The 27738-nt window shown below is 57.9% G+C and overlaps 1 protein-coding gene across 6 annotated transcripts in view; it reads right to left on the bottom strand.

Moving 5' to 3' along the window:
• SEC16A (SEC16 homolog A, endoplasmic reticulum export factor) overlaps nt 1-27127 on the bottom strand; it is a 32365-nt gene extending 5238 nt beyond the window's left edge. For 4 of the 6 annotated variants that reach the window (XM_060300144.1, XM_060300146.1, XM_060300142.1 and 1 more), the window contains exons 1-26: nt 26953-27127; nt 19799-23485; nt 17928-18067; nt 15779-15876; nt 13752-13878; nt 13108-13270; nt 12823-12997; nt 11696-11838; nt 11001-11062; nt 10756-10894; nt 10129-10365; nt 8880-8977; nt 8276-8357; nt 7972-8089; nt 7712-7823; nt 7466-7571; nt 6646-6786; nt 5648-5761; nt 5276-5468; nt 4549-4794; nt 3982-4064; nt 2649-2807; nt 1085-1165; nt 839-895; nt 597-708; nt 51-188 (exon numbers count right to left, since the gene is read on the bottom strand). In XM_060300144.1, coding sequence (XP_060156127.1) covers nt 51-188; nt 597-708; nt 839-895; nt 1085-1165; nt 2649-2807; nt 3982-4064; nt 4549-4794; nt 5276-5468; nt 5648-5761; nt 6646-6786; nt 7466-7571; nt 7712-7823; nt 7972-8089; nt 8276-8357; nt 8880-8977; nt 10129-10365; nt 10756-10894; nt 11001-11062; nt 11696-11838; nt 12823-12997; nt 13108-13270; nt 13752-13878; nt 15779-15876; nt 17928-18067; nt 19799-23416 — 6742 coding nt within the window. In that variant the 5' untranslated portion in view covers nt 23417-23485; nt 26953-27127. The remainder of the gene's footprint in view (nt 1-50; nt 189-596; nt 709-838; nt 896-1084; nt 1166-2648; nt 2808-3981; nt 4065-4548; nt 4795-5275; nt 5469-5647; nt 5762-6645; nt 6787-7465; nt 7572-7711; nt 7824-7971; nt 8090-8275; nt 8358-8879; nt 8978-10128; nt 10366-10755; nt 10895-11000; nt 11063-11695; nt 11839-12822; nt 12998-13107; nt 13271-13751; nt 13879-15778; nt 15877-17927; nt 18068-19798; nt 23486-26952) is intronic. The other 2 variants (XM_030838277.2, XM_060300147.1) reach the window with 1 other exon arrangement.
• Between the last annotated feature and the right edge of the window lie 611 nt (nt 27128-27738).

Raw genomic sequence — 27738 nt, 5'->3', positions numbered from 1 at the left:
AGGCCAAAGGTCGGAAGCTGCACACAGACAGCTGCTCCCGTGCTGCCTACCTGGGTCTGGTCCGAACAGGTGTGTGGGAATTGGGAGCGGGGCCAGGGGCGCAAAGAAGTCCGCGGGAGCAAGGGCAGGCTCGCTCCGCTGGGGGCCCCCCGGGTTCAAGACGTCCACGTAGCGCGCTCGGGCTCGGGCTGCCACGGGGAGAGGGAGCGAGGTCACCCCGCCGTCCTCCTGGGGTCCGGAGAGCACCACGCCAGGCTTCCGCTCCCGGGGGCGGCCTGGCCCGGAAGGGGGCCCCTCCTGGGGCACACTTGCTTGGCTTCTGCCCGGGCGAGGGGTCCCACTTCACACCACGGCACGGCCGATCGCATCCGCTCCGCCCTGAGCTCCCCAGTGATACGACGGTCCGCCCAGGAACGCTGAACTCTCTAGAGAGCTGGCCCCCACGCCCCGGGGACTCATCCTCAGAAAACCAGTCCTCCTCCTGGTGGGAAACTACCTACCACCTTGCGGGCACGTTATCATCGCTGAACTCTGGCCCGCCTGTAGGACAAACAAATTACCCAAGTGAACTCTGATTTCTGGTTGGCCGTCGTTACCTGCTTTTCTAGAATACATGTTCACAGCGGGTCTGGGGGGCCCTCCAGGGCCAGGGTGGGCAGCTTGCAGAGCCTTGGGAAGGGATGTTGGAGGTGGGGGCGGAGCCTTCTTCTGCGGAGGGAAAGACCAGTGCGGGGTCTGCGCGCTGACCCGGAGCCCACGGAGACCCCTGCAGACGGAGGCCCCTGCCCAGGGCGGGGCTCCCCACCCGGCCACAGCGAGCGCCTGGATCCCGGCTCACCTCCTCCTCTGGCTCGTTCGTGTCCACCCAGCGGTTCTTCTTTTCATCCCAGACGATCTGCCACGATTGTGAAAGGTAAAAAGAAAACTCAGTAGCAAAAGCTGGACAGAATCAGAAATCAGAACCTGACTGCTTCCGAGGCGCCGGCTCAGGTCCGCTCCGGAGCCGTCACTCCACGCAGACAGGCAGGCGGATGCGCCGCTGCGGGACCCACTGGCCCCCCCGGGCCCACCCGGCAGGACGCACCGATTTGTTCTTGTCGTCTGGCAAGTAAGCTTCTGTCCTCTTCTTCACAGGCAGCCAACGAGAGAACCAGGAGTCGCTGCTCTGGACATAAAAACCACCAGGACAACCCTGAGGGCCTGGCGCTGAGCGCGAGGAGCCCAACACACAAGGGCCAACCAAGCCTGTGTGGCCCACGCGCGCCTGGAGGCGGCTAAGCCGCGGAGACAGGAAGCAGGTGTGGGCCGGGCGGCAGCGAGCCTGGGGGGCAGGGCTTCAGTCTGGGAAGATGAGAAAGTCCCGGGACGGGTGCACGACAGTGTGCTTGAGGCCCCAGAGCCAGGCACTTAAATCAGTGAAAGTGGTAAGTTTTCTGTACACTTTACCACACTTAAAAAAAATTACAACAACAGCTCGCCTCTTGGAGCGTTTCACGTCTGAATGCCAACAAATGAGCGGCCTGAGACGTCCCCCCGCAGGGGTGGCGACGGCTGGGGAGTCCGCGTGGGCTCTATGAAGAGGCCCTCGTGCTCGGAGGCTGGCAGAGATTAGGCTTCAGGGACATTGACTTTATTCTTCATACGCTGCCCTTGACGTCTACCACAAAAGGCAGCAGCAACTCCACACCCCCTCACCCGCTTCTCTGAATCTGCGGCAGAGCGGACGGCCCTGTGCTGGGCGGGGAGCAGCCCCCTGCACGTCACACCCCGTCTGAAGGTCCTGCTCTACCTCACGGCCTGTGCATGTTTTGAATCACACTTGTGTTTACCTAAGACAGTAGCCGTTAAAAGCCACCCACAGGCTGGAGGAGGTGTGCACACACGCACATCCGGCAGGACCTGCGTCCACAACATGCAACAACGCCTGCCGACCTCTGAGGACCCCACGAAGGACGGGAGGAGACCTGAGCCAGCCCCACACATTTGAGGACGTGGAGGGGGAAGAAGCACACGAACCCACAGCCAAGTGTCACTAAGCCCAGCACGATGGCCGACAATGCAGCCCCCGGGGTGAGGACGGGGCCGCTGGAAGGGGTGCCTGGTAACCCACTGAGGAGGACGGGCTGGCAGGACGATCTAGAGCCACACACACAGCTGTCTTGTGACCTCGGGCTACACCCAAGAGGAACAAGCGCATCTGCCACCAAAAGACACAGACGAGAGCGCTCGTGGGCTTTATCCCCAATAACCCTGAACGCCCTGCGCTGGGAGAAAGGACACGTACAACCGCGCGTGCGCTCACGAGCGACCTCACTACACAACGCCAAGGAGGCACCTCCTCCGCGGGAATTTCGGGAAGAGCCGAAGCCAAGCAGTGGTGACGGGGGTCGGGCAGAGCCCACCCCCTGGGGAGCATGTGGACGGGCCCTGGACCCATGGGCGTCCAGGAGGCAGGCCCGGCTCCAGCTCTGAGCTGGCGGGCTTACACGTGGACACGGACACACAAACACTCGCGCTTCACCACACGCTCACTGCCCCTCTGGCTTGATTTAAACAGAAACACATTCCTTCTCCTCGCCTCAGCGTGAGGACAGGGGAGGAGCCCCGGCCCCGCCCCCGGCCCTGCCCAGCTGGGGGCTGGGAGTCACCTTCTTAGGCTCCTTGGTCTCTTTCCTGGCTGCCTGGACAGGTCTCTTCACGTCGGGCGTGGGCGTCAGTGGCGGAGGCGGAGGCGGCTGCAGGGCCCCTGAGCCAGCGCTCCCCCAGCCCGGAGGTGACTCGGAGCCCTGGGACGTCCTTGAGGAGCCCTGTCCCAAGGTAACACGAAGCAGGCTCACCGGGGGCACCTCCCCAGGAGCTCCTAAGACTCCACGAGAGGCTACGCCACTACGGTGAGCAGAGCCAGGCACGGAGGGGCTGGGGAGAGCGGCCCCCCCGCTTCCCCAGGGCCGACTGGACTGAAGGGCAACGTCTTCTAGGAGCATCACGGCGCTCACGATGCGGATTCGGGAATTCTATGGGGTTGCTGGGCCGGAGGAGATGGGATACGTGTGTGCACCGAGGAGAAGACTGGTTAGAGGGGGTGGCAGTGGGCATTTTAAAAGATAGAAGCGGGCTTCCCTGGTGGCGCAGTGGTTGAGAGTCCGCCTGCCGATGCAGGGGACGCGGGTTCGTGCCCCAGTCCGGGAAGATCCCACATGCCGCGGAGCGGCTGGGCCCGTGAGCCATGGCCGCTGAGCCTGCGCATCCGGAGCCTGCGCTCCGCAACGGGAGAGGCCACAGCAGTGAGAGGCCCACGTACCGCAAAAATAAAAAATAAAAAAATAAAAGATAGAAGCATTTAAAAAAATATTTATCCCTTGGTTGAGACTGTTTTCAATACAGTTAACTCTCATTTTTACTTTCACAGGGACAGAATATTTTAACGGTGGAACACGTAAGGAGAGTTTAGACTACAGCAATTGCCTGCTGATGGGATGCCCAAAAAGAGCAGGGTATCTGAAAAGAAGCTTCCAGAATGCAGTTTACATAAAAGCGTTTATCCTCCCACCCCCCATCACTGGGATTACAGCACACCAAGGTGGTATTTATATCAAGCATGTCTGATAAAATGAATCTTGGTTTTAAAAACACCACTGAAAATTTTACGAATCCTATTGTAGAAAGAGATGCAGAAATCAGGGAAGTTTTTCCATTTTAGAAAAGTTAAAATCGACAAGGCAGTTTCATTGTAGATGAGCATTTCTTCTCCTTAAAATACCTATCTTTACACTATTAAATTATCTTTTCCCCATTAATGTTTTCATCAGCTCTTCACATTTTAAGGATTCAAGTTTTCTCTTTAAGAAACGATTCAAAAGATAATCTGATAATTTTAAGTATTATCTTTCTACTTACAACTTAAGAACAAAGAGTTTGAATACTTGTTCAGTGGAGTTCATGAAAAATAGCTTAAAAAACAAAAAAGAAGTGGGAAAGTACCACATTAGCAAATTTTCCACCAAAATCCTCTTCTCCTAGCTCCGACAGCGCGTTTCTGCCGGGTGCCTCTTGTGGCGTCATTCCTGTCAAGGGAAACGAGAGCTCCTGTGACGGCGGCATCACCAAGCCCACAGCAGAGGGAGCAGGCGCGGCCAAGAGACGCTGCTGGAGACACGCGCAGCCCTCCTGCCGCGCCTCCCGATGTGGCTTCAAGAATGGGCTGTGCCGAAATACGTGAAGATAGCCTCTCTCTTCAAGCCAGGCCGTGCGAGTGGACAGACGGTCGGGGCAAGACCGCCCTCCAGGAGGAGGGCCACGGCCTCCCCAGTGCCCTTACAAAGGCTGCAGGCGGGCGCCCCCCGGCAACGCCCTGGACACCCACTCCCACCTCACATCCCAACAAAAGGTCAAGTCACCGATCTTCAATCAGCTTCTAGAACTTTCGGCACACACTAAGGAGCGTGCTTTGCTCCAAGTGTGAACGACTTAAGTCTCTCCTACCAGTTAGCCCCTTCAACGCCAAAGCCAAGTTCGCTCTGGTCTCCAGACGGCACCTCGCAGACCCACCTGCGTCCTGGCTCCTGGCCTCCGGGAGCAGATGTTCAGTCTCTTGGAGAGATGGTGCGCCAGATGGCAGGCCAGGCCCTGGGTACGGAGCCACAGGATCAGGCCCAGAGGGCTCTGGAAGGCCAAGTGCAGCCCCTGGGGGTCCACAGCCAGGCCCCAGCTCGCCAGGGCCCACGGGTGGTGGCACTGGGCACATCAGCACCCTGGCGGGGAAGGCCGGCTGACCGTCGGGGAGCGTCAGTGGAGCTGCGGGGAGACGGCGGACAAGAGAAAGCCTGAGGTTACGTGCTCACTCCAGTGACTTCCACAGGGCATGTTTCCTTCATCGAGGGCCAAGGAACCAACCGTCCAAGCACAAAGGCTGAAGCTGCCGGGCTGTCACTGGTTTAGGGAAGCGGGACACACATTTTTCAGGGCCGAGGGGAGGACCTCACTCAGCACAGCACGGGGCGTGGGCTCTAAGCCGCAGCACGACCCCGACACAGCCCAGCGAGCGGCCGCCTGGCCCAGGGCCGGCTCTGCCTTCACGGAGTCCCCTCGCACCTCCTGCACCCCCCGCCCACTCAGCCAGACCTTTAAGGCCGCGAGACCAGTGGGCTCACACCAAGGGAGGGAGGGACAGAGAGAAAGCAGAGGGCCGAGGTGGGGACAGATGGCCCGACCCTCTGGGCACCAAGACAGGGACGCTCCACGTTCAGAACAGGGGCCCAGGGCGGCGCGGGCTCACCTGAGGGCAGCAGCCGCACGTCCTGGCCCAAGTGGTCAGCGCTGGGCACTGGCGGCGCCAGCAGCGCGTTCTCGGTGCCCAGGCCTGCCGGCTGCACGGGTGCTGGGCCGTCACACGGCCCCACCTCGGAGCGTGGCGAGCTGGGACAGCGTGGGGGGAAGGCTCTGTCCAGGCTCCAGGCCGCGGTGCCCTCCTGAGGGAGAAGGACCTCAGGGTCTCCATGCCGGCCGCCGACCGCGCGGACCCGCCATGGCCCAGGTGCACCGTCCCCCCCGCCGGGCACCGGGCGCCGCTGAGCTGAGCTGCTCACACCCGCCACCTTCCGCGTGAACACGGCTCCCCGTCGGGCCCCACGACCGGAGCCCAGCGCACCTTCACCTGCTTCTCCATGAGCTGCAGCTGGACCAGCCAGGCAGGCTCCGCAGCGGCCTCCTCCTCCGGCTTCTCCTTCAGCTGAGGGTCGAAGAGGCGCAGCTGGGAGGCGACCTGGAAACACAGGCAGATGAAGACCCTGTTCCCACAGGTGATAGCGGCCAAACCGTGCCTTCGAAACCCACTGGGACGTGGAGCAAGCGCGCCTGCAACGTCAGAGGCGCAGCCCTCGTCCGCTGCGGGGACCTTCCTGAGGCGGGCTCACGCGGCCCGTCCCTGACCGCCTGGAGCGCGAGCACCCACCGCGCCAGCCCGCCGAGCCAACGGCATGGAGCCCGCGGCATCCGGACCCGCGGGAGCTGAGCCCACCTCTGCTCAGCTCCACTCACTGAGATGCCAACCGCCCTGGCAATGCTCACGCTCTGGGGGGCAGCAGGCGGGCACGGGCCCAACACGCCTGACCTCGCGTTAACTGCTGAAGCTGCCAGCTGGAAACAGGTTCTCGAATTACCCTGTTTCTGCAGGTGTCCCGAAGTTCCCGTAATAAAAACATTTTTGGTATCACATGGACAGATTCCAAAAACGAAGCTCCAGGAGGAGAGGAACACACTGACGCGGCGCCCCTTGTCCGGGCGCAGGTGGGAGGGTGGTCATGCGGTCTCCGTCTTCCGGAGCGAGAGCCTGGGGCCGCGGGGCCGCAGCCGGGACCCACCCCAGGCTGCGGCTCCCAGAACCTCACAGCGCTAAGCGCGAGGCGAGGATGCCTCGAGACACGAGCCTCCTGCAGGCAGGGTCCTTCTCACACCCAGCCTTACCTCCAAGTCTCTGCACGGGATGCCCCAAGGGCTCCTGTGCTGCACTGCAAAACACCAACTATGCCCGAGAACATGCAGGATCTTAACTGGGCCGAGCAGGCAGTCCCGCACACCCTCTGGTCATGAGCACCCCACGTGGCCCCACGTGGCGCACGGGCACGGCGACGTCGAGGAAGACGTTACCTGAACCAGCTGGCGGAGAAGCACTGAGGAGTGTCCGCGGGGCTGCGCTAGGACGCTCTTGGCGATCACCTCGCAGTAGTGGAAGGCCTGCGTGGCGAGCCCCATCTCAGCCAGGCGGCAGCAGTAGATGAACTTAAACACCTGGACAGACAGACGGCGAGCTGAGCGGTGCCGCATGCCCCCACTGGTCCCCAGCGGCACCTGTGCCCTCCCGCAGGCTGGCGCTGCCCTGCACGGTCGCGTCCCTCCTGTGCGCCCCCAGTGCCCGCCCACGGCAGAGCCGGGCCCGTTCCCTGAGCTGCTTTACATCAGGGGAAACAACTAAGCTTCTGAGAAACTCACTTTCTCTCTTCAACACCCTTAACAGAGCCGTCAGGGCTCCCGGCCACCGAGTGACCACGGAGTGACCACGAGGTGCCGCCATGCGCACGCGCCCCGCGATGACCGCCTCTCGGGAGCCGCCAGCGCAGTCACCCTGCTCTTTTGGCACTGACGCTCTGCCCCGTTTCAGACACACACGCACAGTCCTGGTCAGATACCACCCTCCCGAAACATGGTCCACAGCTGATAGAAAAGTACTTGAAACCAAACACTGAAAGTTTTTAATACATAAAACATTAAGAACCAAAATGCTAACAAAATTCTCAATTCGGCAAACTTTAATTCTCGAACATTACAGATCAAACATCTCCAAAAACACTTCATTGTTCTTTACGTTTTTTGAATAAAACCCCCGAACGACTGTGGTCTTGTCAGCACCCACTCCGCCAGCCCTGCCCCCCCACCCCCGTAGGAGCTGGAGCCGTGGGGCCCCACCCACCTGGAAGCTGGGGAAGGAGCAGGGCTGCGCCCCCAGGGACTGCGCGTACTCATAGGCTTCTGTCCTCTGAATAGCTTCGTTGGTCGCGAACTTTAAAAATGGCAAACTGTGGAGGACATGAGCGGCCATCACCTTTGAGCAGGTCACCGCAGGGCCAGCGCTCCGCGCGCCAGTCTGGGTTAGCCAAGGGAGGGGCTTTTCCTTTCTAAGGGAAGCGGATGCCACTATACTGATGCAATTCCTCACCTGTGGTTTGATCCAATTAAGACAAGTTTCGTGGTTTTCTTGGTATAAACCCCAAATCCAACCTGGGCCACGAGGTAGCAGAAGTGTGCGGCGTCAAGGAGCCCTCTCGAGGCTGAAGGGACAGAAAGCAGGCGGGCCTCGGCCACAGGCCCCCCGGAGATCGGAGCGCTCAGAGACACCCCAGACGGAGGGACGGTCTCGGGCTCCCGAGCATCTGACGGCAGCCCCAGGCCCGCCTTCTACGTCGGCGTCTGACCTACCCAAAGTGTCCCCCATTGTGGCCATCGCCCGGGCTTCCACGTCCACGTTGTTGTTCAGGTTGGACAAAACCATGGCCAGGTGCGGCCGCCAGTCTCCCCACTTCTCATCTCCACAACACTGAAACCAGAGACAAGCAGAAAACCCTCATCCTTGGAACACACTGCCAGCTCAACTCTGCAGTGCTCAAACTCCAGGAGCAGGATGGAAACGCTAGCCTCGCGCCTGGGAGGCGAGCCCTCCTGGGAGCGGGCTCTGAACAGATGACTGAGCTGCGGAGGCTGCCGTGAGGACCCCCATACTGACCGTGGACGCGGCTGGCATCCGCCCGGACATCAGCTGGTAGACCGTCTGCAGAGGGTCGTTGATCGGAAGGCTGTTGGCGAACCTGGGCAGACGTGAACAGAGAAAGCCCTAACTCAGCCTGGTTAAGTAAACAGGACACGAAAAACTAGTCTGGTCTCATCTCAGACGCTTTGGTGACTGGCTTGATGCTTGACCTGGGCCAAGTGTACACACTGCAATGTCTTTAAAAGGCTGTAAAGGATGCAGACGATGGAGTTCACTGAGATTTTTTTGGGGGGGGCGGGTCACACTGCGCGGCATGCGGGGTCTTAGTTCCCGGACCAGGGACTGAACCAGGGCCCCTGGCAGTGGAAGCGCACAGTCCTGAACACTGGACTGCCAGGGAACTCCCTGCTGAGATTTTATAGAATTAAAAAGCCTGAAGTTAACAAAAAAAAAGTAACTCCTTTAGCAACGCAACCCGAGGAAGAGGGCCCAGCACGCCCACAGCCGTGGGTGGCAGACGGGACTCCCCAGCTTCCTCTGACAAGAGTATGGGGACCGGGGGCTTCCCACAGCTGACGAGGCCCGGACCCCCGCCTGCAGGCACGCCCGGACTCCTCACCTGGTCATGACTCTGGCGTGCGTCCGGCTGTCCATCTTGCTGGCAAGTAACAGGGCGTGACCCCACAAGCCGTTCTTCATCGCCGACTCCAGAGCATCCTGCAAAGCAGCGAGAGGCTCCCTGAACCCCGAGAACAGCGGGAGCGACGGGACGTGTGTCGTCACACACGGTCACGGAGGAAACCCCGAGAACAGCGGGAGCGACGGGACGTGTGTCGTCACACGCGGTCACGGAGGAGGAGAGGGCTAGGCTGCACGTGAAAAAGCAAGCGGATCAAAGGCTCCAACACACACGCTCCCAGTTCAAAAACGAAGAGCGGGCGAGTTTCACCGTTTTCGCTGTAGCCGCAGAGTCCCTGCGGGAGGGGGTCTCCGCGTAGGAACCCCGCTTTCATCACCAGCACAGGACGAGCACACCGTCAGAACCAGGGACGACGGAGAAGTAGCACGGCCTTCTCCCACCTGTCATCTCCGCCATGAGAAAGGCCGGGGGACGTGAACTCCCCAGGCCCCGAGTGACCCCTGGGCCCTGAGGGCCTGTGCTCAGCACCAACAGGGCCTTGATTACTTCAGCCTCCCTGTATCCAAAGTGATCTGGGCCACAACTTAGAAAACTTGTGACCAGGAAGCAGAAACGTTGCAACAGAGAAACGGTAATTAAATGTAACAGATCAGAAGATTTCAACTAGCTGTAAAACGGCCACATTAAGACCATTTACTCACCAAACATGCGTCTTCTGAGTCTATCGTGACATAAGAGTGCCAAGAACTCCGGGCCCGCCAGACCCCCGCTGCCAGAGCCCAGCAGGCGCTCCAACTGTGCCCCCCCCCGCGCCCGCTGCACCACCAGGTGCCCCACAGAGCAAAACCGGGGCGTGTCCCCAAGGCGCTCCCCACCTGGGCCCGGGCTGTGCCCAGCACCCACTCGCGGTGGCGCGGTGAGCTCACCCCAACTGCGTGAGAACGCGCTGCCTCTGTGTCGCACACGTGTTTACCCCGAGACACGCTACACACGGCAGGGGTGCAGCCTGAGCTCAGTCTACGCGTCTGTCAGATGACTAAAAACGGAACCTGCACGTCTGACACCAGCAGCGCTGGAGAAGCCACTATTCGCACCTTCAGAGACACGACACACGAGGTGCCAGACAGTCTTTGCAGAACAAGACCCCGGCAGCGCGTTCCGCTCTAGACGCTGGCGCCCCGGGAGCAGGCCCTGCCCCCCGCCCCGCGCCCGAGCTCGGGCCGCTCACCTTCTTCCGGCCGTAGAGCAGCAGCTCTCGGAACCGCTCCGTGTCCTTCTCAAGGGTGGTGGCGGCCTGACTGTCAGTGAGAAACGAGAGCTGGGCCTCCCCGGACTCCTCCTCCACCTGCTCCGCAGGCTCATGAGTGAAATCGATCAGGTTGGCCTCACTGGGCGACTTCCCAGGAAGCCACACGGTTCGGTGGTCTCGTAACAAGAGTTCCGCGATGTCCGTGCCCACCACGGTCTGCGAGGGGCAGCAGGGGCAGGAAGGGAGACAGGCTTAACCACAAGCAGCACCCTCCTGCGGGAGTGACGGGACCCCGGTCCTGGTCGGGGGAGGCCCACGAAGGGCCTTCGCGGGCGAGCGACTTCGACCGCCTCGGCCGGGAGCGAGGCGGGCAGGCCGCATGCACCGGACGGGCCGATGACCGGGAGCCCAAACCGCCCTTCACCCCAAACCACGCACCCCGCTTGGCTGCCGCGTCCCCAAATCACCGCCGAGACACCCGTCCTGGGGGAGCCCCTGGACGGTGCAGCCTGGCGCAGAAATCCCGCCTAACCCTCCTCGGGGGTGCTGAGGACTCCCGGGACTAGAGGCCCACGAGAAGAGCGGTTCAAGGAAGGAGACACGTACCCCGTTCTGTCTGCATAACAGAACAATAAAGCTCCAAAGAAGACTTGCGGACTCTTTGTCAATTAAATTTTCATTCTGTAAACATTTTGTAGCTTTGCTCTGTGCAAAATTAATAACATCCACTTTATGGGTGTCATCTCTGCAAAAAGAACACACACTCGGTGAACAGCAGCCACTGCACCTGCGAGGCCGTGCTCGGCACCGCCGGCGGAGAGGCACCGCGGACGCGATCGTGGGGCACGTACTTGCCAAGAGGCCCCGGGAACGCCCGCATCTCCTCCTGCTCTGGTGTGTGTTGCAGCAAGGTCTGAGGTGGGGACAGGAGAGGGGACAGAGAGAGAGCTGTTCACGGGGGCAGGCAGGTCAACGCCCGGCCTGGCTACATCGGCAGACAGAGGAACGGACGCCATCCTCAGGACGGCCTGTCCCTCCAAGTGGGGAGGCAAAGCCTCCCTCACGGAGTATGGGCAACTCGTTCCACAACAGTGACTTTCAAACTCTGTTTAAGCAGTGAGACCCACCCCCCAGACTCTGAGGCAGGGCCTGGATGCACGTGATGGAAGAGGCCTGCCAGGGCACGGAGCAGGGCGCCCCGCACCAGCCCCCCGAGATCGTGAGGCACCTCTGCCCGCTCTCCAGAATCAGCAGTAAAATGAGTACGGACAGGGTCCTCACCCCAAAGTCAGGAATTCACTTAAAGACAGAAAAGGAACATACAATAAAACCAAGTCTAACACGACACCCAGCGCAGACTCTGAAAATGCTGAGTCCGGGAGGGAAAGATGACCAAGAAGAACTGAAACGACCGACAAACTGAGGATTCGCGGAGTAAACATTCCCAAGCCTGTGTCTTCAGACAACAGCACACGAGCTGAAGGTGACAAACTGCAGAGCACGTGCAACCTGGAGGGCGACGCGCAGCTTCTCCCCGTGGAATTACCTCCATGCTGTGAATTTCAACCAACGCAGGCTGTCCTTCTGAAGGCAGATTTGGAATCACTTTGATGAGCTGACCCCCAGGACCGAACCTGGCACAGGTGTGCGGCCCAGAGAATTTCTCAGGAGAAGCTGGTCTCGATGGAGCTACATTTAAATAAAATGAGAAAGAAACAACCCGTAGGTCACTTTTTAACGCTTCTGAACTAAATCAACAGCTGAGATTTTCCAGATGCCCATGCAGCTGGAATCACAGATCATCAAGATGAACTGACTTTCAACTGTAGTTAGTAATTGTTAAATATCCTATTAAAAAATAGAACTTAAACATATGCCAAAAAAACATCCTAACCGTTAAAGTGAGAACACTCTCCTCTAAGCTGAGGACGCTCCTTTAAAAGCCGCCAGGAGGCGCTGCTCACAGAAAGCAGCGCTCGTGCTTCCTGCTGCTCAGGTGGCCCCTCAGCCCCTGCGCCCTGAGCGCTCTTCACAGCCTCACCCTCAGACCACGAGCATCGGAGGGAGCGGCAAGGAAAACGACCAAGAGTGAAACACCTCAAGCCAAACAGGAGGTGAAATTTTTAATCAAATAACGCTTTAAGAAAGTCCATTATTTTATATTTTATACTGTCATGTTCTAAAACTTCACATACTTGTGCAGTTTTCCAAGAAACAGCATTTGATCAAATATCTCAAAGGCGAATTGAGAATGTGGCCTGCGTGATAAGCATATGAACTGGAGTTTTTCAAGTTTCCCTCCAAGATCCACGGACCCGTGTGGTCGGCACTGGGGCTACACTGAGGCCCTGCCCAAGAACGTGGCAGAGGAGTCTGAGGTCAGAGCCACACTGAAGTGGACACGATGGACAGGCCGGGCAGCTCCCAGGCCTGTGAGCCAGACTGCAGCCCACAGGGCACCAGCAGCCTAGCGTGGCAAGCGCTGCCCCTCAGGACGGGCACGTGGTGGCATAGGGCCCTTGCTCGGCAGGGATACCCAGGCCAAGCCATTGCCAATCCCCATCCTGGTGACGACTCAGTCCCCCTCTCCCATCCCAGGCTCGGGACGCCGCCCCAAGGTGGGCCTCGGCCTCCCTCTGCCCCTGTGGGCACGCAGGGCCTCGCCACACACACCTTGGTCCACGGAGGGCCAGCTGGCCTCAGCAGGGTAGCCGTACTCCGGGAAGCCCGGGGTGCCGTGGAAATCGCCGCTGTAGGGGCCGTAGGCATAATCGCCGTGGAAGGAGCCCGGTGGAGGGGGCGCCTCATAGGGCCCAGTAGTCACGTTGCGACCTCTGTACACCTGACTCTTAGAGAGCAAAGAGCAAACAGGTGAAGTCTCTTTGCCACGCCTGCGGCGGGACCCCAGGCGGCCACCAGAACCCTGGGGCCCGGGCCGGCCCCCGCCCGCCCGCCCACCTGGTGGGAGTGGGAGCTGAAGCTGCTGTGCAGGCTCCGCGCTGAGTGCTCGCTCCGCCGGTCCACCTCCTCCCCGTAAGGGTCCCTGTGGGGCTCGGGCTCGTCGTCAAAACTCCCGGTGAAGCGGGGGTCGTACCTCCAGTGGTCGTCGTATTTCTCAGGCCTGGGGAAGCAGAGGGGCAGAGGCCGGGGCTCGGGGAGAGTACCTCCAGGGCCCATGCTCCCGTGCCACGTGGCAGTGAGCCCCCCAGGTCCTCGCCGCCGCGAGTCCCGATCCTACGGACAGTGCTCGTCAGAGCCCACCCTCGAATGGAGTCACCGCATCCCAAGGCCAAGTTCAGACCCTGCCTTAGGGTTAGAGAGGCAGGCTGGGGGTCCGTCTGAGGTGGTCACCCCTCTCACGGACCCGAGAAGAGGAGGATGAACTGACGCGCGGCGCTGGTTCTGAGGCCAGTCCCCCTCCAAGAGCCCAAGGAGAGAGCCACTGGGAGGGCCAGTTCATCCCGTTCCTCCCGATGGTGACTGCCCCCCAGGAAGCCAGACACAACTGTAGCTCTTGAGTGAATTACAAAGACCCGAGGGCACAGACGCAGAAGCGCAGCTGATCACGACCCACCCTCCTTAGCAAAATCTATTCCACCAACCTGTCCCCATAAGCATAGCTTTCCTTCCTATACGGTTCGTACTCAGCGTCATACCAACACCTCCGGTCATAGGTGCGGGGGTCCCTGGACCGAGAACCATAGTGGTACCGATCCCAGTGACCTGGATCTGCAGGCGAGAGATTAATGGGTCAGTACAATGTGCAAAAGACACCCCTCTGGCTGTCACAAAACCAGGCCACCCCAGGACTGAAGAACGCTTTCAGCCTCAGAGAGCAACCAAACTTTCCTCCCGAAAATCAGCACGACCCCAGGGAGTGTTAACTGTGAGACACCAGAGGACACGGCCGTGTCCTGCCTGTACTGTGATACCTAACGGCCACTGACAGTTTTTCTCTCAACACACGTGATTAAAAAGAAAAAAACAATTTTTTTTTATTCGTATCTCTTTTCTCTAATGTGAGCCAAAGAGCTTTAGGAAATACTCTCAACGGATAAACAAGATCCTACTGTAGAGCACAGGGAACCATATCCAGTCTCCTGGGATAAACCATAAGGGAAAAGAATATGAAAACAGAATGTATATGTGTGCGTAACTGAGTCACCTTGCTTGCTGTACAGCAGAGATTAGCACAACCTTGTACAACAACTGTACCTGAATAAAAAATAAACAAAATTTAAAAAATACTCTCAAAACTAGATTACTCTAAAAAAGCACATTAAGGGGCCTCCCTGGTGGCGCAGTGGTTGAGAGTCCGCCTGCCGATGTGGGGGACACGGGTTCGTGCCCCGGTCCGGGAAGATCCCACATGCCGCGGAGCGGCTGGGCCCGTGAGCCATGGCCGCTGAGCCTGCGCGTCCAGAGCCTGTGCTCCGCAACGGAAGAGGCCACAACAGTGAGAGGTCCGCGTACCGCGCAAAAAAAAAAAAAAAAGCACATTAAGGGACTTCCCTGGTGGCACAGTGGTTAAGAATCCACCTGCCAATGCAGGGGACAAATCTGCCAGCCAATGCAGGGGACACGGGTTCGAGCCCTGGTCCAGGAAGATCCAACATCTTCTTAGTTGTGCGGAGCAACTAAGCCCGTGCACCACAACTACTGAGGCTGTGCTCTAGAGCCCGCGAACCACAACTACTGAAGCCCGCGTGCCACAACTACTGAGCCTGCACGCTGTAACTAATGAAGCCCACACACCGCAACTACTGAAGCCCACGTGCCTAGAGCCCATGCTCCACAACAAGAGAAGCCACCACAATGAAAAGCCTGTGCACCGCAACGAAGAGTAGCACCTGCTCGCCACAACGAAGAGTAGCCCCCGCTCACCGCAACTAGAGAAAGCCCGCGGGCAACAACAAAGACCCAACGCAGCCAAAAATAAATAAATAAATAAATAAAGCAAATGCAGAGGAAAAAAGCACATTAACATCATGAGCAAACCAGATACACCACTTTGAGCATGCGCAGAACTACGCATGAAGCAGTCCAAACACAAAAGTGGAGGAAGAGCCCCAGGGGAGGCAGAAGCGGGTAGCCATGTCGGGACGGTGAGGGCCACAGCCTGGCAGGGGGACCAGCAGGGCGGCTCAGGGGACACGTGCCAAGACGCACACACTGCCAGACAGCAGTGGCACCCAGAACGTCCTGCGTCTGCCCTGTGTGATGTGGGGGCTCTGGCCACATGTGGAGCACGTCACACGTGGCCACTGCAGTGAGCAGCCGGTCCCTCATTTTACTGATTTTAATCAATTTAAACAGCCACATATGGACAAGTTACATACTCTAGAACTACTGATAATTATGCTTTGCTGGAAAATCAAAGAAAACTACTAATACGATACAGACACAACGCTACAATTAAGATATAATTTCTTAATGAAAAATAGCGATATAATTATTTCTAGACGCAAACTACTTTCAATTATTTTGGCTCTTAGCTAAGATCGTAAGACTACCAAAAGGGAAGGTTTCCTAAGAAATCCCACAGCGCGCCACTCTGCACCCAGCCGCACGAACGGTCTGAACGGTCTGAATCTGCTGGCCGTCGACCGATGAAAACGCCTGAACATACCTCCATAATCGTACTGGCTGGAATAATAATTTGCATAGTAGTCACTCTGACTGCTCCATCCACTTTTGGAATTATAGTAACCTTCAGGATACCCTTGCCTGAAAAAAACACACAGTGCTGTTAAAAAACAAATTACCTGTTTCTTAAAGTGGGACACAAATTACACCCAGAGCAACAGGCATTCACAACAGAGCACCTTGGTTGTGAAAAAATTCTCATCAGGAGATCCGAACCAGTAACAGTGGTAAGATTGCAGGATTCCCTACCATACGGCAAATTAAAATTTATCTGTTGAAATAACTATTTAAGTGCCGTTCAGCATAAAAGAACTAACCCTTCTCGCGTGCTCAGTGCTGCATGCTATACAGCCAGTGCTGAAAAGCAGGGTCTCACGTTTTTGACATCATGCTCAGCAGAAGCAAAAAGCACTGAGCTATCAAGACCAAGCGGGCGCCGACTGTAACACCCTCTACACAGACCGCGACCCGCGTGTCCTGCGCGGGGAAAAGGGCCCTCGCACCCTGCCAGCTGACGGCCCAGGACTCACGACACGGGCCAGACCAAGGCTGGCTTCCCAGGCCCAGCTGTGCTGCCGACCCTGAGCAGGACAGGCAGGTAGCAGGTCTTCCGGGGCAGGAAGATTCTAAACTGTGCCTCGTGTACCCCTGGGGAATGGCTCACTCCTGGGGGTGCAGCTGCCCCTCAGGAGTGTCCGGCCCCCCCACCTGCCACAGGGACAGCACCCGCTGGGTGGGGGCCCTGGAGGGAGCACCCCAGTGCACCGCCTCCACCCACCACCAGGGGGAGCTCCAGAAAAGTGACCTGACCAAGGGCAGAGCCAGAGCACGCCCACCCCGCTGCCCTCTCCAGCCCCGGGCGCCCGTCAGGAAAGACTCCGCCGCAGAAACCCAAGGCTCGTTCTCCCCTCCTGCCGGGATGTGACCACACCAGGCACACGCACAACACGCAGGCCTGCACACACATGTGCACACACGCACAGGGCAGGAGAGGGGAGAGGCTGCTCTCCCTCCATGTGAGCGGTGGGGACACGACAACAAAGCCCTGCCAGGTAACCCGACCGGGCCTGCAGGCGACAAGCGGCAGAGCAAGGTGCGCCTCGGCCCCTGCCTCCACCCTCCCTCGCCTCTCAGGGCTTCTAGAACACACCTGCCCGCTGCTCTCCCCGAATCAGAACGCCCACTTGGGACTCCAGTCTCACCTCCCAGAGCGCCAGGCCCAGTGGCTCAGCGTGTCCCTCCCAGCGACGGAGGGGGGCCAGCTGGACGGGCCGGCTCACAGAGGCAGGGCCTCGCCTCCAGGTGAGCTACTGAAGACGTGGGAAGCAGCAAAAGCAGCCCCGATTTTGAAAGGTGGTGCGTGGACGCGGTCTTCACCCGCGCCCAGACTCTATTATGAGCCGAAGGAGCCTTGCACCCTCATGGCAAACCCGGCCCGGTGAGACGAGGGCCCGGGGCGCGGGAGGAGCCACAGCGGGCGGGCTCTGCAGCCCCGCGCTTCCTTCGGAGCCCCCGACACCCCTGGGGGGAGGACTGTGGCCTGCCTAAGCTTTTACTCAGCAGAAGGCATGATGCCAAGACTCTTTCAAAATGCCTCATCTGTGATCGCAAAACTGAGAGGAGATCTGTCAGGGGAGAGAGAAGCGGGAGGGAGTGGCTGGCGGCCTCGCAGCCCGGCGGGCAGTGCCCGGGACAGAGCCCAGGCTTGCGGCGGCCGCTGCCAACAGACCACTCCATGTTCTGGCCCGCGCCTGCCTGGCCCGGGAGTCCGGGCACCCCGTCACCAGAGGCGGCGAAGGACCTGCACGGGGGAAACGCTGCCTCGGCACCCGCGGAGCTGTGTGCGTCCCTCGGCGACGGGACCACTGCCCGGGCTGGGAGGAAGCCCGCACGAGGGCAGGGGTGGCTTCCTGGTGGCGCTGCACAGGGTCGGGTCTGACCAAAGGCCAACTGATGACACATCCGTGACCTGGCAGCAGCGCGCTTATCTCGATTTAAAGATGCATCCTATCATCTGTCCACACCCACAGAACGTAAACACACGTTAAACAGGTCTGTATGGTTCTTTACAAACACGGTCCTTTTCAAATCACTAAGTTACTACCACAGCCGGCAACATAAACGTCAATCACCTGGCAGCTGGCCGGTCCGAGCAGTGACTCGCCCGGGAGCTGGGCCGCTCGAGCTCGGGGTAGCGGTAGCTGTCTGCGAAGGCAGCGGCTGCACCATCGTAGGGCCTGTATCTGGGCTCATAGAGGCCGTAGATGTCCTGCTGAAAGAAGGATGCCTCCGTTAGATGCCAAGAGCCAACTCATCGAGCAACCGGCACGCGTTCTCACGGTACAGGCGGTGCTCTCCGGATGGGCCCCAGACACGGGGCTTCCTTCATGCGAAACAATCAAAAAAAATGAGATCCACGGCCACATTCCTAAGACAGACTGCCCTGGCCGTGCTCAGGAGACGGCCCACCATCAGCGGGCCACGACCCGGGTCCTGCGGTGACTCGTGAGGACTCTGTCTTCTGCTTCCCGAGGTCTCACTTGCATAGATGCCATGACCCCACAAGCTCGGGTCCCGTTTCAGACACCATCTCAGGGAAGCAAAAGAACGAGGGTCCACTGAACGGGTCCTGAAGCTACAGGCAGCCTCAAAAGGAGTATCGTATTCTATCCTTACGAGGCTTTCAGCCCCATTACAGACCAATGAACCCCCATGGCTCTACGGCTACGTCGGGACTTGAAGTAGAGACGAGGTGACCCAGGCACGAGCCAGCATCAGTCCTTCCTGACTCAGCCTGACGCTCCACCATCACCCAGCAGAGGACGAGAAATCACATAAAATGGACTTGTTCTTAACCACTACTGGAATCTGCAGAGACACAGAGACAAGGCAGAAGGAAGTGGGCTCCCACAGAAGTGATGCTGGGCGCTGGCTGGGACACCGGGATGCAGACGCAGCTGCTGGACAAGGGCCCAGAGCAGGTATGTGGCCCCTCCATGCACTGCCAGGCCTTCCTGGGCTCTGGGCACAGCGTCATTTCCTTCTACGGGGTTCCTTCTGGATCTAGGATTCCCAGGTCTCAGGGGTTAGGTGTGTGCCTGTTCCCACATGTGCAAAGATGCCCAAAGCCCGTGAGGCAGCCCCATCACCGGGGCAGCCCTGCTCCCTCAGCCTCTTCTGACTGCAGGGCCTCCAGTGCGGCACCTGCCCCCATGTCAGACAGTGGACTTCAAACTTCTGGTCCACAATCCTTCTGCCTCTGCTGCCCGTGGGTGATGCTGGCCAGGACGAGAGATGGTGAGAAGCGGACAGTAATCAAACGTGTGTCCACCTGGATCACTTTTTCACACTAAGGCAGGATTAAACAGAACTTAAACGGCATTCGTGGGCCTGCATCAGTGTGAAAAGAGGCAAGGGTCTTCTGGGTAGCACAGTGGGGCCCCTTGCTCTGCTGCTGCTATCACAACGTACCTGAAAGAAGCTTATGGAATTACACCACTCTTAGCTGTTTCATCTGGATTACACTCCAAACCTAACTTTTTCCCCTAAATAATTTCATTCTGAAGGAGGCATTTGAAAGACTAGAGTTTTCCTGTTGCTTCTTAGGTAGGTTTTAAGGTCAAAACCACAAAGAAGCTTCAGGAGGCTATTCCAGTTTCCCAAACTGTGCAACCACGAACCCTGGGTCTGCGGAAAGCCAACAGGCAGGACGGGAAACGAAGGTCCTTTCTGTCACATAAGTTGGGATGTGCTGTGTTAAGCAAAAACGGATCAGGCATTTATTCTACCCAACTCAACGTGCTAACGCACGGTGTGGACCTCCAAGAGAAAGGCCGCGCTCAGCAGAACAGGCTGTGACCAGGCAGCACTCCTCTCACGAAGCAGCACGTGACGGCTGACTACGGGTCACCTCAGAACTGACCAACAGAACCCCGCCAAGGCACATGACGTGAGAAAGAAACCACTGGTCAGGGGGCTCAACAGTCCACAAGCTCAACCCTACCTGGTAATAGTGGGGGGCGGTGCCAGGATCCGGCGGGTACGGTGAGGGGTACGGGGGCTGGTAGCCATCGTACAGGGACCTGTAATAGTAATAGGACGCCAAGTCTGGAGGCGGCGGCTGCAGCCACTGCTGGTCAGACCGCGCGGCCGCCTGGCTTGAGCTGGTGGATGCGACGGACACGCTGGAGGACCGAGGTGGTCGAGGCAGCAGCTGCTGGCCCATGTCAGCTAGAGCCGGACTTGCAGATGGATGGGCTGGGCTTGGGGGCTGTCCTTGCCCTGGTGGACCTCCTGGGTTTGAAGGCTCTGGAAGTGCTGCTTTGGGCCCCTGGGGAGGGGGAGGGGGAGGGGCCGTCTCCTGCTGGGCTCTCTCTGGGCCATGCTGGTCCTGAGCAGCTTTCGTCACCTGTTGGTAGAAACGGTCTGGGGTATGCGCCCCAGGCCCGCGCGGTCGATGACTGGAGATGGTTTGCTGGCAAGAAGCTGGGCTATCGGCTTGGGCCGGGCTATACATTCCTACAGGATTTTCCAAAGTCCGACTGAATGTAAAGTCTAGGGCTCCCGAAGCTTCATCCCGACTGCCGGAGTGATCTGCCTTATTACTATCGGGGACCGCGGTATTGCTCGCAGGTGGAACTAGCATCGCGCCTGTGCTTCCGGCAGGACCGGTACCTAACTCGGGAAGAACGCTCTCTGCTTTATGGATCTTCTGACTTTCCGGAAGCAAGTTCTTTGGAACTGGGTGAGATGGCTGTTGAACCAGTAAACTAGCAGGCTGGCTAGAAACCATTTCCGAGGTACCACAAACTGGTGGGAAATTACTCTGGGCAAGGTGGTTCGGCAGAGGCGAGCAGATGAGAGAGCCAGCTGGGGTCCCAAACAAAGGAGCGTTTTCTCCAGAATCACCCCCAGCAGCCTGGCTGCTTACTGTGGGCTTATCTGCCGCCAAAGAATCTCTCCAGGACTGATTCTTCTCATTAGGATTCAACGAGGACACAGAAAAATTAACCGGCTGAGCCAGGTTATAGCTGTGATCAGGCTGGGCGACCAAGACTGGCTGATTCTGCAGAGACTCGGCGGGTGGGGAGGACAGCAGACTGGCGTATCCAGGGCCCGCCTGGGGCGGGAGGGCCTCCTCTTCGCCCATTTGGGGAGGATTCTCGAGATTCTCGGAAGCACCAATGCCGTCCCCGCTCTGCACGGTGGGGCCGGGGCCCGGCTGCCGGGACTGCTGGCCGCACACCCCCTCGTCTGGAGGCTGGATCACTTCAGATGGCTGAGGTTTCGCGGGCATGTGAAGCGCGGGGGCGGCTGGGGCCAGGAGGACATTGCCTCCAAAATCTGGCAGCTCGTTCTGCGCCCACAGAGTCGTGGCTGGGCTCTCACACTTCACAGCCCCCTGCGCCCTGGTCAAGGGCCTCTTCTCAGGCGCAGGGAGCACAGCTTCCAAGGGCGGCCCTGCGGCGTGCAGAAGCCCGGGACTGGCCTCCGTGGGTGTGGTGAGAGGTGGAGCACAGACCCGGGGCAGGAAGAGGGTCTCCATGTTGTCGGGGGGCTGCTCCAGGTTGCCAGGGGAGGCGTTGGGTGTGGCAGCGGCCGCTCTGCGCTGCTTCTGGTGGGCGCTGGGCCCCCTCACCTCGCCCACCACGCTGGCGCGGTCGGCCTCGACTGGCTTTACTCCAGTGAAGTGCGATTTCACTGGTTCAAAAGAACTATTTGCACTCGTCTGAAATATTCCCGTAGGTTTTGGGGGGCTCGGGGCCGAGGGCTGGGGCAGGCTGCCGCGGTAGTTCTGGCTCACAGTGTTCTTGTCTGTCTCGCCTCCCACAGGAGAAGAATCGATCTGCTTAAAAAACCTCCCCGGAGCCTCATGTTCAGGTTTTCCAACCTCCTGCTGAATGAACGTGCCCCCCGAGTCGTGGGGCCTGGCTGTACCGGGAAGACCCCGAGGGCTCTGGCCGCTGTAACTGGAAGACACGCTCTCAGCCCGCGCAGGCTGCGCCGTCGCATCTGGGGCCTCGAGATTAGGGCTCCCGCCTCCAGCGTGGCCCACGGCACTGAGCCTGGGGACAGCCGGCCCGGGAAGGGGCCCGTATCTGAGCTGAGCGCTTGGGGAGGAAGGGTCTGCGCTTAGGGGCTCACTTGGCAGAACTTCCTGGTTCTGAATGAACTCTAAGTTCTCGACGTTCTCGTACCGCGGGCCACCAGCACCGTGAGTCCCCGCACGTGCTGTGTCACCCCACATGTCAACAGCGGCAGCGTTAGTGGTTGCTTTGTCGTGTCGGATGCCTGCAGACTGAGAAAAGTAAGGCTGTGGGTCTCCTCCCTGCTGCGTGGGTTCGCTGCTGGAACCCTTGAGAAAGGCCTGATAAACGCCTCCTGCCCCCATGTGTGCAGGAGGCTGGCCGAGGCCCGGGCCGGGGGAGAAACCATCAAAGTCAGACTGACCGGCAGAGACTGCTTTTTCAGATGTGAGGTTTTCTTCGTTCTCTGTCTCTCCTCCTTTGAAAAACATGGAGAGCGCTCCTGAGCCCGCTTCCGGCAGGGTCCAGCTGCTCCCGGCACCCAGGGGGTTGTGCGAGTGGCTTTCTGGGCTGTTTCCCTGAGCGAGGGGGTTAATGAGAGGCAGGTCTGACAACTGCTCTCTATTCACTCCTGGACTCAACCTGAACTCCTGGCCCGCCCGAGCGTTCCCAACTCTGGAATTCTGCCTGAATGCATTTTCTGGATCAAAGCTATTTGCTGAGTGGTTTCCACTTTGCAGGTAGACTGCCTCATTTCTCCCGTCACCGGCCGAGGGTCCCGGTAAAGACACCAGGGGGCCGTGTTGCTCATGGCCAGGACCCTGACGCGGGTTGGACGGAGCGGGAAAGTGGCCAGCGCTGGAGGCGTGGCACACCGTGTTCTGCACAGGTCCCTCAGGGCAGGGCCGGTAATGCTGCCCTGAGGGCTGCGGGCCTCCCTGCACCGGCCCCCACTGCCCGGGCGTTTGCTGACGAGGCTGAGGGAGGAAAGGGGGCGCTGCTGGTGTCGCCGTGCCGTCGTGCAGGCTCGGCCTGCTCAGGGGTCTGTCGGGCCGTGGCGTGCTCGCCTGTGGATGGCCCACACGACAGCTGTCCGGACCCACTCCTGGAATGTACTGAGGAGGATACGGCGGGCTCTGAACTTCAGGCTCCGGGCCGGGAGCGACCTCGACTCTCCTGTTCACCTCGGGCCCAGGAGGTGCCGAGGGGCTCAGCACGCCGGGAAATGGGCTGGCATCTGACCTGGGCTGCAACGGAGGGGCCGGCAGAGGCTCGCAGGGTCCTTGGGAGCTATCCCCGGCATTTGTGTGTGGCCCAGGCAGACCAGCACGCTGAAGAGACAATGGTGGGGCTGGGCCTTGCACAACGAGTGGGCTGCTTTTAGACGAACTGCCCAATGATGTATTTTGGAGCGCCTGTCTACTAAAAGCAAACGGGTCCGTCACCGGCTGCAGTGGGCAGGTTATCGGGGCCACTGGTGCATTACTATTGGCCTGTCTCCTGTACGGGCTGTTGGACCAGAACATGTTCTGAGGACTCCCGGACGGAGGCGGCCGGACCACGCCAGACGGGACAGCCTGGGGTGGAGGTTGCATGATCGAGCTCCTGCACAATGAGATGCTGCTTACAGAAAGAAGCAGGATAGAGGTGTTCCTTACTTTGAACTGAAAAAGAAAAAGAAAAAGAATTAATACGTAAAATCCATGTATTCAAAGTCCTGGCTGCAATCAGGAAAACTAAGAAAGAAGAAAAAGGCTGCAAACGCTTTTGCATCACGCAGTCCTGAGGGATACACCTCTCCTGCCTCCACGCCCGTGAGAACTGCTGTCCTGGGCATTTCGGGAGGGAGGACCCGGGGTGACAGCACAGCCGGGACGCAGAAGCTGGCTGCGCCTGGGCCAGCCGAGTGCCTTGAGATGACTCGCTGCCCTTCACCGAGATTCAGTTACGTACCCCAGCTACGCACCCACGGGCAATGCCCACCGCCTCCACAGTGCCCTCAACAAGCTGGCAGAGACCAAGCAGAAGCCAACGCCAGTCACACCAGGTACACAGTCCCTCCACACTTTCCTGTAAATTATCGCAGACCAAGAAAAAGCCAACTCCTCTATTAAGACTGCATATCATACTTTTCATACAGGTTAATTCTAAATCTTGAAAGGAAAACAAAAGTTAAAAATTTGCTCCTCTGTTTTCTTTAATGAGAGAGCATGACAGAGTAATATAAGCTGCAAAATGAACATCTAAAATGTATTCACCTAAAACGCCTTGCATCCCACCCTGTAAAATGTCTCATTTTCTGCACCGTGACTGGCTGGCAACCGCTAGCAAAACAAGCCGCCTCCGATAACCAGAGCTGTAGCAACGAGGCGCCCGTAAACCCTTTATAGAGAACAAGGGGGTAGAATCCTCTTTGCAGCGTTTTTTGTTGTTTGTTTTTTACTAAAACACACTAAGTATAATCTTGAACAGTTAACCTGCACTTTTGAGACAAAAATCCAAGCATGGTCTCTTTACAAAGTCCTCCTCTGTATGTCAGTCCTTCTCCCCAGAACAACCTTCACAAACAGATTAAGTGGAGCCCATCACAGAAAAATGTCAACAGCGAAGGAAGAAGTGATAGGACTCCTGGGTTTAGCCCCCACGTTTCTGCAGGTGCGCAACGTTTCTGTACTTGGGAATCTTTGTGATACTCAGACGAAAGAAAAAGTGCATAAACGTATACTGAGTAAAGTTATTTAAAATGAAAGTTCCTATTCCCACCTGACAACGAGTCCTATGACTCTATGAATCCATTACTATCACTGCCCGCACACACTCTCATCCCAGGCCAACAGGGAACCCTTTCTGACAGACGAGCACTTTGAAACTCACTCAAATTTAATGGAATTAAATACATGAGGAACAGCATCAGAGACTTCATTTGGTTCTAAGCTGTCATTTTAAAACAAAGAACGTGTGCAGCTCAGCTTTATACGGAGCAAGGGGAGGAGAAGCAGAGCCTCTTCCTCTTATCTGTGAAACAGACGCATCTTATAGGACATGACATCCTCCTTGTAAGGCTTCAGCAGGAGACCCTCAACCACACTAAGCAGCATTTATTAAAAAAGAAAGAATACACACACACACACACACACACACACACAGAACAGGTCCAGAGGATTTATTCCCCAGGTGTCACTGTGAGAGCCAGACTGGGCGTCAGCTGAGTGGCTCAGCCACAACCTCTGCTCCTTCTGTGACCCAATTTCTTCACCTATAAAGTGAGAAATGAAACGATGGTTTCAAAGTCCCTTCTGGGTTTAATCTTACGAAATTCTATTCACAGTGGATTCTGGGAGGCCCTAATCCCTATGGCTGTTTAACAGGGAAATCTTACCAGAATCTAAATTTCATATAACATCTATACTTAAAATGTTTCCTTGCAGAAACTTCCTTAAAATTGTTTTCTCAACTCCTGGACTAAGAATCATTTTATAAGCAAACACTATCACTTCCCAACAAAGTAGCTTTGCCTTCTCTCCCCGACAACTGAGAGCTTTTTAGCAATAGACCGATTTTATTTGGAACAACCTTCTGACTTGAACATTATTCTTTTGATCTTCTTTTATATTCACCAGCAGAAAAACAATGCAAGGGCATATCATTTATCTTTTGACTACAGAGAATTTTATTCTGTCCAGTAAGTCATTCTGTAGCCTCAAGTCACCTAACTCTAAAAAAGGCAGACTGCTTCCAAGAAACCAGCTGACCTTCCGAAAGATGCATTATTCATAACCCTAGCTCTTCAATTAAGCTGCCTTGGATCTATGTGAAATAAACACAACCTGTTTCGAAATAAATTCCCGGCTACTGAACTGAGATACTGAGAGCACGCTCCTCTCCTGCCAGGGCCGTCGCCTCAAGCGTGAGTGTGTAAACCAACCGGCGTGTCAGGAAGCACCTGGGAGTCTATGCTCTGCCCACAATCTCCCTCACGGCAACTGCTAAGCGACGTACCTATCAGACTAGGGGACACCGGACACAAAGCACAGACTCCAACTTTTCTAAGCACAGAATCATACACATTTAGATGTTAAAGAAGGGAGTGTCTAAACACTGCAAAAAATGACAAGGAGCAAAAAGGACACTCGGAAAAGATGTTTACAGAAGCAAGAAGGAACCACATTAAAATCTGCACACCTACCCTGGAGAAAACTTTCCGTACAATTCTGAGACTTACTGCAGTAACTGCTATTAAGGGTGTACGAGTCACAAAGAACAAGAAAGAATTGATTTTTTTTGGCTCTTACTGTATCTTTCTAAGATAACACCTGGAACCCTAAGAAAGGGCACGGGGGGAGAAAACTGCAGGGAGGCAGGCTGTGCTGAAACCTGCAAAAGTATCAACCTAGGAACAACTGTCTGTGACTCAGTTTGCTTCTTGCCATATCCGGGGATGGGAAATACCTCTCTGGTTAACATCTGCATCATATGTATTTAAAACAAAATCTTAATAAGCAACTCACAATCTCCAAACCATTTAAAACTTTTCAGGTAAAGCAGCAACAACTGATTTTAAATGGCTGTGTCATGTCCAGACGCTCTACTGTAATACTTTCTTCACAAAAAGGGCAGGCTGCTTTACACATTCCTCTGCCCCTTGGTATAAAACACAGCGCTCGACCTCGGTTGCAACATCTTGGTCACCTCGCCCCATTACCAACAGACGCAACAAGGCTGTTCCTTGGTTCAAATGTCAATCTACCTCATCGCCCGCACGGCTCAGCAGAAACCTTTCAACCAACGAACACAAAACTTCAGAACCTTCGAAGCAAAGGGCAAGCTACACTGTTAAAAAAATTTCCTAAATGCTTCTACTCCTTAAAAAGTCGCAGGTCTGGCTTTTCTTCCAGCCTTTCCAACACAACCCCACACCGAGGCCACCACGGCTAGTGTCCACTCAGCTGACCCGACAGCCCGTGCAGGTGGAGGCCACGTCGGCCCGAGCGGGCAGGTAACCAAGGGGTCTGCCCGACCCTCCCAGCCCGCAGGCCCCCGCCCGACCGCCGGCGGCTCCCAGGAGACGCGCCGTCCGCTCCGGGCTGGGCCCGGCCCGGCCGCCTCCCTCCGCCCAGACCCCGGCCCTCACCGGCGCGCCGCAGGGCGGCCCAGGCCCACTCCGGCTACCGCCCGGCCCCTCCGCGACCCCCGGCTCCCGCCCCTCAGGAGCCGCGTGCGGAGTACGGCGCGGCGGTTTCCACAAGCGGAGACACTGCAGCCGCAGCAGCCATCTTGGCACATCCGGCTCCGGTCCCCGCGGCCACCGCGTCGCCGACGTGTCCGGCAGCGACGTCAGCGCGCGCCGCGCCCCTCGCAGGGGCCCTCGTGACACTCCGCCCCGCCCCTGGCCCCGCCCCCGCCCGCATCCCGTCTTTCACTGCCCATCCATTGGTCCCGCCCCTCGCCCACCTGCCCGCCCACCTGCCCGGTCGGGCGCGCGAGGACCGCCCTGGGACGTCGTCCGAGTTATGCCGGCTCTTTCTCCCCGTCTCTTCTGACTTAGGATGTGAGAAGAGTCGGGATTCTTCAAGAAGACCCAAGGGAAGAATCAGTCTTGAGCGACTGACGCCAGCAGGTGCACCGACCGAGAACGGCTACCCGGCTGAGCCGAGAACCCGAGCAGCACCCTGGCGCAGGCGCGTTCCTCCCATTCTGCCGTTGGACTCTTCGAAGGGAAACGGGCGGAAGACGACCGCGCATGCGCCGGCAGCCCCTGCGAACTGCGCGTGCGCGCCTCGCGGCGGCCCGCCAGTTGCCTAGTTACGACCACTGACGGCTCCCGGTTCCAGTTCTGCCCGGGAAGTTCGGCTCCGTCCACGTCTAGCTCTCGGAAAGCAGTGCCCATGTGCTCCGCACAGAACCCTGGAAGGGACAG

Source organism: Globicephala melas, chromosome 6 (assembly GCF_963455315.2).
Source record: "Globicephala melas chromosome 6, mGloMel1.2, whole genome shotgun sequence".
In the NCBI taxonomy this organism is placed as follows: domain Eukaryota; kingdom Metazoa; phylum Chordata; class Mammalia; order Artiodactyla; family Delphinidae; genus Globicephala; species Globicephala melas.
The sequence above is the reverse complement of the archived record's forward strand: the minus strand, read 5'-3'. Positions and strand labels throughout refer to the sequence as shown.